Here is a 14,037-nt window from a genome sequence, read left to right as displayed (position 1 = left end):
CCAAAAATTGGTTAGGTTTAGGGCAAAAATTACGGTAAGGCATCAGGTAAAACCCTTCGCGTCACATATTGACGCGAAAGGGGTACCCCTCGCGTCAATATGTGACGAGGACGGAAGTCCCATGCGTCAATATATGACGAGTTGGGAGTGAGAGTGGGTTGAAACAAGAGTAACAAGATCAGACTAATCACTAGTGATGTTACGTGATGAGCCGAGGCTTCGAGGCGTGTGTCGAGTAATGGAGGGGGCGTTTCCGTAAAGCGCGTATCGAGGCTTGCTTCATTTAGGGGAGGAGCCGAAAACGATGACGTCCGAAGCCTCGCTGCCCGGCTGTACCACGTGACTGCTTCGGGAAGTGGCTCAGATTTTGGCGCGGGGTTTATAAACCCCACAGGCTCCATTCAAAATGTGGGTTGTTGTAGTCGAGTTGCGGTCAGTTGAGAGAGTGGATAGAGTTTTGATAGTTTGGATTGTGGTTATTTAGTTTGAGACAGGTAGGGAGAATAAATAAATAAACACTACAACTTCCCCCACCCAATAGGGCAGTTTCACTAGGAAGTCATAGGAAAGCACGGGCCGCCGCACGTCGTCCACAACTCTTCGTCCTCTGAGAGAGAGAGAGAGAATACAGAGACAGAGAATACAGAGACAGAGACACAGATACAGAAAGAGGGAAAGAAAAAAGACACAGGCAAAGAGAGAGAGAAAGATATATAGATCTAGAGATAGAGAGAAACAGAAAAATAAAAAATAGATATTTACAGAGAGAAAGAGATAGATACATACAGACAGAAAAAGAGAGAGAGAAAGATATATAGAGATAGAGAGAAAAAAAAATATATATACAGAGAGAGAGGGAGACAGAGAAAGGAAAAAAGAGAAAATCCTATCCTGTCCCACAGCTATCCTATTTTTAATTTTAATTTTTATTCTAATATTAAGGATACGTGAGTTTTCACCACTTGATTTAACTTGAGTTACCTTGAACTCCAATACCATCATCACACACATCATAAGCAGATTTGCTCTGGAATAAGCAAGGTATTGATCTAAATGAATTTTTCCCCCCTTCCCCCTTTATTTATTTTTCTGGGATTAATATTTAATGTTTTTAGACTTTATTATTTCAGGACTTATAATTGGGTTATTTATTTAATTTGAGCTTTTTACTAATAATCTCACTATTATAAATAGGATTGGTTAGTTAGTTTTAAAGTTCTTAATTTTTATATTAGGATTTTTAAGATAGCTGTGGGACAGGAAAGGATTGTTTTGTATATATATTTCTCTCTATCTCTATATATCTCTTTCTCTATCTCTATATATCTCTTTCTCTCTCTCTTTGTCTCTTTTTTTCTTCACCTTTTGTGAAGTCATTCCCAAGAGCCATAATAGACAAAAATTCAATTCATCACACGTGTTAAGATACAGCTGGTTGTGATTATACACCTGGCCAGTAGGTGGTTTCGTGTGCACATGAAGCCTCAAGAAATGAACCCTTTCTCAAACCAGTTGGCTCAAGTGGTTCAATGCCTCATGAGGCTTCATCTCACCATCACTACTAATCACTAAAAGCTGAGTAGCTAACTTAAATGATTAACAATGAACAGAAACTCTACCCATAATCCCTCCCTACTGTGGTTGCCACATATGACAGGCAATATTAGCTACAGGCAATACTGGTGTGGCTACAATATTCAAAATATTGTAAATATTTTACATTTTTAAAGCTACAATATATTGTAAATATTGTAGCCGTCCCACAAGGCTACAATATTGGAAAAACTGCTTGAGTTTCTTATAAAAAGCAGCATTTTCTTGTTTTCAAAAGCTACTTTTATTGGTGTTAGCCAACAACATAATATTAGCATTTTAGCATATGCTTGCTATTTAGCTGAAGATCGCCTATAAGCTGCTGTTAGTTTATCAAATAGTATTTTCAAACTACTGGATGCATATTAGCTTCCCTGCGACAGACTGGTGACCTGTCCCGGGTGAACCCCGCCTCTCGCCCAGAACCTTCGCTGGAGGTTAGGCACCGGCACCAGCACCACTCCCGACCCCACCAGGGACAAGGTTGTATGGAAAATGGAAAATGGTTATCAGCTTCCTTCAACTTAGTAGATAATGGTGACTGTCTTGGTTAAAGTACAAAAATAACCTGCCGCTATTAGTATTTTAGCTGCAATTTATCTAATGATTGTACATAAACTGTTAGCATAATAACAAACTATATCTTCGCTAACATATTAATAGTTTCTAATATTTATTATGGAATATAAATATTCTATTTCTATCTATAAATATAAATGTAATATATACAAATAGAATAAATAAATTCTATTTCTGAAAATAAAATTTCATTAATTTTGGTTAATAAAGACTTTTTGACAAATTGAGCAAATCTTTTTTTTCTGAGCAATTGACCACATTTATTAAATATTGGGGGGGGGGGGGTTTTTGTTTCTTTTTTTTTGTTTGTTTTTTGCTTAATTTCAGCTATTTTAATATACGTGAAAAGAAAAGTAATGTCACTGTTGCATTTCAACTCAAAGCACGGCTAGTGTTTGGAGACAAAAAACCAAAACCAGCATGAAACAAAGTTTTATACTTCACATTGAAAAAGTATTTGACATCTATAAAACAAGCTTGTGTGAGTGCACCAGCACAGCGCTGGGGATTCTGTGCGTGTCCTCATGTCCCCCGTCTCACGGCTGTCATGTTTCGCCTCAGTTCCTGCAGCTCCTGGATCAGCAGCTCCAGCTTGTTGGCTGCAGCCTCCTTTTCCCTCACAGCCTCAGTTAGCATCCTGATGGCAGCGCCCTGCTGAACTGGAGGAGGCACAAATGCAGATATTGTGTTAATTTTTTTTTCAAAGAAGTCATTATATGACTTAAATGTTCATATGGGGGGCCCTAAGGATAGAAATGGGCTGAAATAATTTCATGAATAGAAGGATGGATAATACGCCTATGTAGGTGATGCCCATTTCAAGCTGATTTAGTCGATTTTATATACGCTATATAAAAATGTGCAAAATCAAATTTTTTTCAAGTCAGACTAAACCTTTCCTATTCTAGATCTATTGGGATTACTATGCTTTTCTATCTTCTAAATTCCTGAAAAAGAGTGATTTTTGAGAAACATTTTTGTTTTTCTTTAACTTATTTGAGAAAACTGTAAAAACCGAAGCAGACATTATCGGCCAAAGGGTCAAGAACAACATAATCTTTGCGAAATTCAAATAAAAACAGACGTATTGCCTAAGACGAAGATGAGCAACACTGTGAGCAGAAGCAGGGTGACGATGGCGCAGCTCGTGGCGTAAGCCCTCGATGAACTCGGCGTCAACATGTCCTGAAGACGTCTCGGCCACTTGCTGCCCAGCGGGCGCCCTCTCTGACTGACCGCTGTCCCGTCATGTGTGTACAGATTCCCGTTTGGGGACGGTGTGTACGCAGGGCGAGGAGGCCTCATCCCTGAAAAGGACACGGGGTGAAAAGTAAGTCAATTGGCCAAATGTGGATGTGCGTGTTGACACTGTGCGCACCTTTGTGGCTGTGCTCAGGGTGCGTTCGGTGGAGGTCGTTGATGGAGTCGACGGAATGCAGCTCGATCTCAGTGAGGTCTCTCTCGCTCACTCTGTAGAACTGAGGGGTGGTCTGGGACGACGGAGGCCTCGACATGTCTCCTTCAACTGAGGGAAGATGTGGGGGCAGATGTCACTTTAGTGATATTTATGGTGATGGACAAACATGATTTAACTTACTATGGAGAAGTAGGAGGACATCTTTTTGCAGATAAAACCAAGAAGATTTTCTAAGTATTCGACACATTCTATCCTAATGTTCCTAAATAGAAAATTATGAATTGGATTTAAATTAGGACTTTCACTGGGCAAATAAACCCACCTTGATTTGAAGCATCCAATTGCAGCTCGGCTGCCTGTTACGGGTTGTTTTTCTGCAGGAAGGTGAAAACTTATCCCCATTCTCAAGTCTCTTGCTATCTCCAGTTTCTGGGATTCCCCATTATTGCCAGTCTTCTGTAAAAGGCCAGGTTCGTGTCTACAGACTCTCCCTCCCGAGGAGACCATGTCTGTTTCTCTGATTAATGCTTTTCGTGTCCAACTTGTTAGTTTAGTTGGACGGCCGTGTCTCGGGGGGTTTGCAGTCGTTTTCTAACAGAAACCTCCAACACATCCATAGAACAGCTAGATTCATGCGGACTAATTTGGTGAATGGATTTCCATTCCTTCTGTTTCATGGTGTTGCACTAACTTGTTTTGTTTTGGTTTATACACGTCACATCACAGAAAGACAATAACATTTTTTCTTGGTAATGTGGAAATATGTGAAATAGATTCTGATCTTGATGTTAAGATTAAAGAAACAGGCCAGTGAGAATCTATTCATATGTCCAAGAAAAGAACAGATCATTTTGGTCTATTTGACAACAAAACATGCATGAATATCTTAGGTATGAGTCCTATTATTAGAACTGCTTATCAAACATGATGCTGCTGGAATTTGAATCAAGGGTTAAAGGACAGAATGTGCTCATGACTGATAAATGACTGACGGAATAAATCAGTACACGCTTACTCTGTGAATTAGTCTGATGCAATGGTTAGCCACCCGTCTGACGATTCCTCTTACCTTGTGACACTAGTAAAGAAAATCCTGTTTGCCGTATTATGGTCCTCTAGTCTTCTGGTTCACCTCTCACATGCTGACAGCGAACTGCCAAAGCATGCATCTGAGCCAAGAAGAGGAACATCAAAATGTATTTTTGAGTGAAAATCCACATTCCAGGAGCTCTGTCAAACTGAAGCCAGGTAAATCCTGCTACATTTGGTCCACTTTGTTCCTTCACAAAGGAAAACAGAAACAACAACAACAAAAAAAGCTTGCTGGTTCCAGGTACAAATTTTCTAAAGTCTCAACAAAGTTCCAGGACGCTCCAGAACCAATAGAGGCCAAACTGGGTTTGAGTCTGTATTTTCAGATTTAACCCACCACAGCTGAACTATAGGAGACGTAAAGAAAGAGATATGAGCAGGAGAGGAAGTTTTCTTCTCTGCCTTAGTGCGCCCCCTCCCAACATTCACATGCTTGGCTTTGCAGGCCTTCACAGTCCAAAATAGCACCAGAGACATGAGATTATTATTAGTTCCTCTGGCCAAAAGGATGACTCAGTGACCGGGGTGAAAGGCATGATGGGATCAACACACACAAACACTGACAGAAAAATATCAGAGACTTTGACTGATGGAAGCAGATCTAAAGCTTTAACAAACAAATCAGCGCAGACAGTCTGTGAAATTATTCTTTTCTTGTTGTTTCTGCGTGTGCTCCTCTGAAAGAAACTGCATTGTGAAGCTGGTGACATAGTTACAGTTAAATGTTCAAGCTACAGAAAAAATGTCTGGAATATTTTGCTGAATAGTAGCTTCTTCTTTTTTTAAGGGTTTTTGAAACCCTTGGAAAATGTTAATGTTGTATAAACATGCATCCACAGTTATTTTAACAAAAGCTTTTTGTTTTGTGGATAAAGACTGTTATGCTTATATCTTGGCTCCATCTCCTCATAAAGTTTAGGGATAAAGCTCTGGAGAAGGTCAGTTTTTTCATCTCAAAGAGCGCTGCTCAAACTATCATCTGTTGGAAAAATTGAAAACTTTTAGCACAACAACAAAACCTACTAAGATATGGCTGTCCACCAAAGAGTGAACACAGAGTGATACTCAGATAATCTGATGATAATCTGAGGACATTCCCATTATTAGTTGTCCTCTCCAAAAATGAGACCTTTATGAAAAAGGGGTTATTTGGAACCAATATTTGGCTGTTTGATCTATATCCAAAAGGTCATGTGGGGCATGAAATGAGCCACAGAGGAGGCTAAATGCACCAAAGTGATAGGAGCATCATGTTGTGGGGGTAATTTTCTTCTGCAAGGTCAAATGAAAGGGATGGGATGGGATGGAATCAACACACATTCATGTGCCGGGATGGCCTAGTCAATGTTTAAAATTGAGAATCTGTGGCAATAAACTGGTGATCTCCGTCCAATCTAACAGAGCTGGAGCTGTTTACAAAGCAAAAAAACATAGCTTCTGTTACTTATTTATTAATGTTAATAAAAGAACATTATTTTCCTTCAACCTTAAAATTATAATTAAGTATTTGCTCATTGCTTAAAAATCATTGTGGTTGTAGTGTGAAAACGTTTTTGTTTCCCCCTGTTGCCATGGTACTATGATCTGTCACGCTAACGTGATCAGAGAGTAATTTGTTGCACACTCTGAGGCTGGGACATGACCAGAATATCCTAATTCCGCTTTAAAACCGCTGATCTCCAGTGAACCAAAGTGAACTCATCAACTACGTTTCCCACAAGTCTTTGCTCCTTCCCTCCTCGTTACCGACGCTTCATGTGTTTTTTTTTGTTTTGTTTTTTTGTGCAAGGAAAGCAGGGATCCCACGTTGTTGAGTTCAAAAGAGTTTGGAAGCAAAGCGGAAGTGCTAACGCGGCTTTAAGCGCCGAGCGGGTCCAAGTTAAACACTTGAGCGGGGATCAGGCTGCAGGATGTGGGCTCGGGTTACGGCCGGGGGCTCGGGGCTCGGGCTGCGGGCTTCCAGGGAGTGCTTGCTGCGGGTCACGGGTGTTGGATGTGCGGGGAAGATGTCACAGGAGAGACGGGATTTCAGTGCAGAGGTATGGGGAAAGCTACAGATTGATTTCTTTTTTGTTGCCTTTCTGGAGGATTACGACTGCTTTGAGCAGACCATTACACTGTGATTTAATATGCAGAAAATTACATCTTTAACGCTTTCTGATTTGTCATTACAGTCTTTGAAACCATTTGGTGGAAGTGTTTCAAATGTGTTTTGTTTGTCTTTTTTTAATTTATTTTTTATTTTTAGTTTTCTTCCCAATCTGCAAATCAAAATTGTTCGGGCCCTTAATGAAAGATTCCCACTATTTCAAGTGCATCATATGGTTAATGAATGGCAGTGACAGTTCGGTATTTTGTTCAAGCACTTTGAACCCTTCGTGCACGTGAACCCTTCGTGGATGCACGTGCATACACTCGGCCCTAAATGCCCTGAATCTGACCAGATCTGATCACCTTTTACTAAATCAGAAATGCCTTCCGGTGACTGAGCCTGTGGAGTGTGTTTGTATTTCAGTTCACCCTGTTAGTGCAGTCATGTTTTTGATTCCCTCAGGAAGCCCTCAGTGTAAGCCTGGCTGTATCTGCGTGGCTTCGTGTTGCACTAATAACAGAATTGTGCTCTACAACAGCAGCCTGCTCATGCAGACATGATGTGCATGTGTCCCAGCAGACGCTCTGTCTGCTTCACTTCCCCGAGCTGCACGACATGATTTTATTGGAAACACGAGCGACTGCTTCTCTGTTCTTATCAGAGCAGGCTGATAAGCCCCCGCCCTCCCTTCACCAGCCAGTTTAAAGGTCATCAAAAAACAAAAACAAAACAAAAAAAACAAGCTGAAGTTGGGATTGTGACAAACGTAGAGCTGTCTATGTGTCAGGATTTTTGCTTGATTACACGTTGTCTCAGTAGTTTTGCGTATCAGGCAGATTCTAACTTTTATTCTGTTCCTTCTTCCTTGCAAACACATTTTCCCCATGTAGATTTGGATACGGTTTACAGTTACAAAATACATAAATACAGTTCTTGCATTTTCTTTCAACCCTTTCTACTTCAGTAGCCCTAAATGAAGTCCAATGCAGTCTGTTGCTTTCAAAAATCAAACATTTTTTAAAAGAAAAACATGTTGCTGTGTTTCTGTTAACTCCTCTGACTCAAGTCATTTTTTTTCCCCCTTTTCCCACCAGGCTGCCCTGAAGAAAACCACTCTCTTTGACTTCCACAGGAACAATGGTGGAAAGATGGTGGAGTTTGCAGGCTGGAGTATGCCTGTGCAATACAAAGACAGTCACATCGCCTCACACATGCACACCAGGGAGCACTGCTCCATCTTTGATGTCAGCCACATGCTCCAGGTGAGGCACACCAAAGCTGAAGTGCTCCAGATTTGGCTCTGCTCACCGTATATGAATGTATAGAAATACATTCTCTTCATACATTTAACCACCGTATTCCTATTTTCCCCTTGTCTCTTGAGTCAGACCAAAATCCACGGAAAAGACCGGATAAAGTTCATGGAGTCTCTGGTGGTTGCAGATATTGCAGAGCTGAAGGACAACCAGGTAGAAGAAGGGTTAGCTGTTACCAGTTCTCACCTTGTAAATCTGTGTGTGATTCCAACAAGATGATCTGTAGCTGAACTACCATAACAGAGCTCTAACTGCTTTTCAAATGTATTTCTACTTCCAAATACATGGGAACAATGCAGAAATTAGTTCTAAAAACCGTCTTCTTTTTTTGACTACATAGTAGTAAATAGACCTTTTATATATCGCAAAGAAGTTTTTACTGACCTTTAAATCTACGAGATAGCTTTAACTTTGTTAATCTATGTTTCCTAATAATCAGCCCCGGCTCCAGACGAGTTCAATAGGGGGCATCTGCTTATTTTGGGGGACAAAATGAATCTGCGTAGCAATAATAATATCACTCAAGTAAAAGAAAAAGGTACAGTGCAGTAAAACTACTCGTATAAGTACCTTTTATCCAAAAGTCACTCAAGTGAATGTAACTAGTACTACACACTTTTGAACATAGATAACATTGGTAACCTACAGACTACTTCTTAACAAGCTTAAGGTGCTGTACTGGTATTTGCTAGTCATCTTTTAGCTAACATTACCTGCATCCAACAGCAATACTGAACTCATTTGGTTAGTTTGGGGGAAAAACTGTGCAAAGTTCTTTGCGTTTTGCTGGTTTGCTGCCATGATTCTAACACACACCTGAGTAGCTCTGCCCAGCAGCAGCAGGTCTCCTTCGCACAGGTGTAAACCCGAGCGTCTTATCACTCATGTTGCGTTCAAAGGTGGTTCGGAAAAGCAGGTTACGACATGTTAACAATGGATTAAACAGTTTTAACTGCTGAAAAAAAGTGACAAAAGGCACAGATATGGGAAGTGCGGAAGCTGTTACTGTATAAAATCGACATAGGAATAACAGAGTTGGTCACTTTAAAGTAAAAACAACAAACACGCCCCCCGGCACGGCTGACCATGCTGCCGGCCCTGCATATACCGTAGATATATGCAGATATATACCGTAGTTTGGCTTTCATCTCTTTCTGTATTAGGACAACAATAATCCTAAACACATAAAGAGATAAATCTGTAAGCCCTAAATTTATCATCAGTAGCAGATCTATTCATATACTTACAGGAAATTATTGAGTTTATCTTTAACTCTCCCCACTCCTTTTCCTTCTCACCTCTCAGGGTACGTTGTCCCTCTTCACCAACGAGAAAGGAGGAATCATTGATGACCTCATAGTGACAAAGACCGACCAGGGTTACCTCTACGTGGTCTCTAACGCCGGCTGCGCCGACAAAGACTCGGCTCATATGAAGGTGAAGGAATCTGTGGAGGCTGACTGGCCTGGAATCGCCCGGGAAATGACGGATGTGTGTCTGTGTGTGTGTGTGTGTGCGTGTGTGTGCGTGTGTGTGTGTGTGTGTTTTAATTCTCAGGCCAGACTGGCAGAGTATAAAGCTGCCGGGTTTGATGTGGACCTGGAGTTCATTGACGGAGCCCTGATTGCTCTTCAAGGTCAAACACCCATTCGGTCTTTCATTTGCTCTCCCTTCTTAAAGTATCCTTTGTTATTTCATTCCTTAATAGGTTTCATATACATTGCTTTACTTTTAGTTCCAAGATAAGCTAAAGCTCGCTCTGTGCTTAAATTTCCAAGTCATTTTGTGTCATCAGGTCCCACCATGGCTCAGGTACTTCAGGCTGGGCTGAAAGGAGACCTCAGTAAGCTGACCTTCATGACCTCCACCCTGGTCACGCTGTTCGGTATTCCTGACTGCAGGGTGACCCGCTGCGGATACACCGGAGAAGACGGGGTGGAGGTGGTTGTTCATTTCTGTCCATTGTTGGGCTTCTTTTCTCAGACCTTCCCCAGACTATTCTGACTGAATGTTTAAAACATGTCAAAGGTCAAAGGTTGTATCCATAGTGATTAATTTTTGAACTATTCTAGTACTGAAGTACACTTTGACCTAAAGGACCTCCATTTAGGTCAAAATGGACGTCATTTTGACCTAAACGGAGGGGTCGCCAGGGGTGACCAAATGAAATCTCTCCATATCAACTCGAGAGATTTAAAATCTTCAAAGGGAAAATATTAGGTAATTACAAAGCATTTGTCTTTAATTAACCAAGCTCTCTGTTTTCACGTTGACTTTATGGTAAATACCACAAATACCTAGCAACCCAGCGACTTGGCTGAATGCATCTTGGATTTTTGAAGAAACGTTACATAGCATGATGCCGCACCAACATGGAGATGAGTTGTTTAAAATGAAGTGGTAAATGTAGTTTCCATGAAGGCCCAAACATTTGTGGTCTTTTGGGACCAGAACACTTTCTTGTACGTTTGGGTGACTTGTGGCAAACTGCAAAAAGGTTTTTTTTCCTATGACTCTATGTCCCATTCTCCCAAAAAGATCAGATCTGCACAGTGACCGAGTCACAGTTATCCTGTAAAAGTCTCACACTTGAGCTGTGGATCGCCATAGCTCCTCCAGGGTTGGTAGATGTCGGTAGTCTTTTGGATTTTATCCCTGCAACAGAAACCTTAACATGTAGAACGCTGGCGTTAAAGTTACTCTGTCTGTCTGTCTGTGTCTCCCAGATTTCTGTTCCTCGTTCCAGAGTGGTTGAGCTAGCAGAGAAGCTGCTTAGCAACAATGAGGTGAAGCTGGCCGGTCTGGGAGCCAGAGACAGTCTTCGGCTGGAGGCGGGGCTTTGTCTCTACGGCAACGACATAGATGAGACCACCACGCCTGTGGAAGCCAGTCTTGTTTGGACGATAGGTTAGGTTTTATTTCTGGTAACAGTCTACATGTAGCTATTGAATACATGCATAGTTGAGAATAGACACTCATAAGTGTGTAAGTCGGTGCACTTTTTTTACTTCAGCCTGAGCAAGGCAGCAAGTAATGCTCTCTCCTGTCTTTTCCTTCTCACTCGCAGGGAAGCGCAGGCGTCAGACGAAGGATTTCCCTGGCGCTGACATCATTGTGCCGCAAATCAAAGCCAAGACAGTCAGGAAAAGAGTTGGACTGGTGTCCACCGGTCCCCCAGTGAGACAGCACACCCCCATCCTGAGCCCTGATGGACAGGTCATAGGTGAGGGAGCGACAAGGAGCCAAGGCCTTATCTGAATTTGAAATTGAGAGTAGAATCATGTGGAGAGAATCATATAAGAAAGTAATGCAACTGCATATCACTGTTGGATAAATAGAACTATTTATTTGTTAAATTAAGCATTAAAATGTCTGAATCACCTTTTTGTTTGTTCTCCGAACAGGTTTAAATAATTTGACCACTAGGGGTCAGCAAAACCCTTGCATTTTCCTAAACCGTAACTCTTCAGAAAATGTACAATTTAATTTAAAATCTCATGCATTACATCATGACATTTTTAATTGTAAGTGAATTTATTAGTCAGAGATGAATTCAAACACTTGCTACTTTCTAAATAAATGAGCAATAATCCATTATCTGGAATACAAACCAATGTCTGAATGTTGTTTTTCATGAGTTTGTTGCAGGAGGGTTTATTAAACTACTGTCATCACATAGTTTATTTATTTTCACTGACACCTTTCTCGTTCTTTATAGGGGAAGTGACCAGCGGCTGTCCCTCTCCCTGTCTGAAAAAGAACATTGCCATGGGTTACATGGACGCAGCATTTGCCAAGAACGGAGCAGCCGTCCAGGTTGAAGTCAGAAAGAAAACAGTCCCAGCCATCGTCAGCAAGATGCCCTTCGTCCCCACAAACTACTACACTGGATAGGAACCACACACCGGATCCTTCTACCAATGCCTCTCTCATTTACTGTCGTCGCCCCCTGGTGTTTAACTCCAGTCATACAAGGCCAATTTAGGATTTAAAATAGGCCATGTATTTTAAAATACAAGGCCTACACTTACAGAAAAAATACTTTCCAGTAAGTGTGTGTGGGGGATAAATGCAACACTGTAAACGTGGTTGGTGTTCAGCTGTGAACAGCCATATTCAATGCAGAAAACTGATAGGTTATGGAAGTAATAAAACTGTGAGTTTGGCATCCTGACTTGAACCCATAGTTTGATAACATTGTTCAATCTGGGTTGTGTTGTGGTGGCGTAGGGGATAGCGCAACCCACATTTGGGTCCTCGACGCGGCGATCGGGGGTTCGATTCCCGGCCGACATTTGCCGCATGTCTTCGACCCTCTCCTTCCCCCTTTCCTGTCAGCCTACTGTCATATAAGGGACACTAGAGCCCACAAAAATACCCCGTGGTGGGAAAAAAAAAACAATGTTCAATCTGTTTAGAATGAAAAGCAGGTGGCGTGAGAGTACAGGGAGTACTGATGATGTTAGCACAGTTATGGGACCACAATAGAAACTTTTATTTATCAAGTCATTATGATACTAAACAAAAAAAATTCCTCAAATTTGCAGGCTACTCTTTTTGACCCTCACCTCTTTATTTTATTTTATTTTATTTTTCCTTTTTAGTACCAAATGGAGCCATCGTCCGTGGTACACTTTATAAGGGCTATTTGTAAATTTGCACTTGACAACAATTAAGTACATTCCTACATTGTTCTCCTAGTAGAGAACATTTGGTTACATGACTCTAGTAAATTACATCGACCAGCTGGAGGTCACTCCAAGTCATTATAGAGTTATTACAAAGTTTTAGCATTTTTATCAGTTTCAATCATCAATTTAACTATAAAGAAAAGAAAATGCTCCACATTGGTTGAAATATGAGGGAACAACATAAAAGATGGTGACAAATGTCACAGAGCCTGACAAGTGAGACGGTGTGACTAACAAACTACTATTTTGTGAATTAGACTGCAGCACATTCGTGCACGCTTTTTTGTCTTCTAATGCTGTTTTAATGCCACAGATGCATAGAAGTATTTGCATTTACAGTAGCTATGAACCAATATGACAGGGTTTGGCGTTTTTGATCATATGATGATAATGATGACGATGTTTATATGTATGTTTAGATAGTATCAATTCATAAATCCAGATGGGAAAAATAACGGTCTAATTTATAGAGATTGCTTAGTTTAACCATTAATCTTTACTACTAATAAAAGTATTCAATATGTAATTAGAGCTTTCTATTTTCACATGAGGTTTCTAGTAACTTGATGAAATTTACTACTGACTTGCCAACTTGGAACTGTGCAACAATGCGATTAACTTGGGTTTTTATGTATGGCTGAACGTTTGCGTGAACTTCTTAAGCCTTTTTCACGGGAGAGTTACTTCTGAGTAAATAAAATGTGCTTTTCTACTTGCCTCTGATCATTTATTTATTTAGCTTCTGAAATTAACTCTTTAAATAAAGACGAGCCAATTAAGAAAATGTTTTACAGCTCTTACTGTTAAGCATTTCCACTTGCAAAATTACTTAAACACAGTTTTTTATGTTTTGTCGCATTTCAGTCAAAAATGATCTTGTGTGAAAGACCAACACAAAGCAGCGTATTTATTGTTTGGTAGACCAATGCTAGAAATTTATTTTATTTTATTTTTAAATAAATAGCACAACTTTCTCACCCTCAATAAGAGGCCAACATTTTTACATTTTTTCCTTTTCAAAATGCCTCAAGCTAAGTCGGATTGGGCCAAAAGTTTGGGCCAAACATTTACACTTCTGAATTTAATAAAGTAAAGAAAACAATATTTAGAAAAAATCTCAAGTTTATTAATCTGGGGTATAAACAAAAGGAGAATACTGCCAATCCCCTAAAATGGGAGAGATTCAGTTGGGTTTAATGTTGATAGTTTTGTGCAGTGTAGTCTTAAAGCTTAATAAGAGATAAGCAAACAGTTTCT

The 14,037-nt window shown here is 40.5% G+C and overlaps 2 protein-coding genes across 2 annotated transcripts; one reads left to right on the top strand and one right to left on the bottom strand.

The window, feature by feature from the left end:
* Positions 1-2,463: 2,463 nt before the first annotated feature.
* On the bottom strand, positions 2,464-5,102 carry si:dkey-20d21.12 (uncharacterized protein LOC556245 homolog). Its single transcript, XM_044118249.1, has 4 exons — positions 4,659-5,102; positions 3,551-3,697; positions 3,264-3,479; positions 2,464-2,831 (listed from the first exon to the last, which is right to left on the bottom strand). Exons 2-4 carry the CDS (start codon positions 3,684-3,686, stop codon positions 2,695-2,697), a joined length of 489 nt encoding a protein of 162 aa, XP_043974184.1. The 5' UTR covers positions 3,687-3,697; positions 4,659-5,102; the 3' UTR covers positions 2,464-2,694.
* Positions 5,103-6,344: 1,242 nt separating this feature from the next.
* amt (aminomethyltransferase) lies at positions 6,345-13,492 on the top strand. The gene is made up of 9 exons (XM_044118140.1): positions 6,345-6,720; positions 7,868-8,035; positions 8,162-8,242; positions 9,395-9,526; positions 9,647-9,725; positions 9,885-10,030; positions 10,816-10,996; positions 11,157-11,312; positions 11,808-13,492. Exons 1-9 carry the CDS (start codon positions 6,592-6,594, stop codon positions 11,981-11,983), a joined length of 1,248 nt encoding a protein of 415 aa, XP_043974075.1. The 5' UTR covers positions 6,345-6,591; the 3' UTR covers positions 11,984-13,492.
* The last annotated feature ends 545 nt before the right edge of the window (positions 13,493-14,037 follow it).

Source organism: Gambusia affinis, linkage group LG01 (assembly GCF_019740435.1).
Source record: "Gambusia affinis linkage group LG01, SWU_Gaff_1.0, whole genome shotgun sequence".
Taxonomy (NCBI): domain Eukaryota; kingdom Metazoa; phylum Chordata; class Actinopteri; order Cyprinodontiformes; family Poeciliidae; genus Gambusia; species Gambusia affinis.
Note: the sequence above shows the minus strand (reverse complement) of the source record. Positions and strands in the feature narration are given on the sequence as shown.

What these genes read in the sequence shown, in the direction of transcription:
- si:dkey-20d21.12 (XM_044118249.1), bottom strand. Translation starts at nt 3,686, where the DNA reads ATGTCGAGGCCTCCGTCGTCCCAGACCACCCCTCAGTTCTACAGAGTG. An exon ending in CCCTGAGCACAGCCACAAAG is followed by an intron (nt 3,480 to 3,550) that starts GTGCGCACAGTG and finishes TGTCCTTTTCAG; the next exon opens with GGATGAGGCCTCCTCGCCCT. An exon ending in GTTGCTCATCTTCGTCTTAG is followed by an intron (nt 2,832 to 3,263) that starts GCAATACGTCTG and finishes TGCCTCCTCCAG; the next exon opens with TTCAGCAGGGCGCTGCCATC.
- amt (XM_044118140.1), top strand. Translation starts at nt 6,592, where the DNA reads ATGTGGGCTCGGGTTACGGCCGGGGGCTCGGGGCTCGGGCTGCGGGCT. An exon ending in AAGACTCGGCTCATATGAAG is followed by an intron (nt 9,527 to 9,646) that starts GTGAAGGAATCT and finishes TTTAATTCTCAG; the next exon opens with GCCAGACTGGCAGAGTATAA. An exon ending in CAGTCTTGTTTGGACGATAG is followed by an intron (nt 10,997 to 11,156) that starts GTTAGGTTTTAT and finishes TCTCACTCGCAG; the next exon opens with GGAAGCGCAGGCGTCAGACG.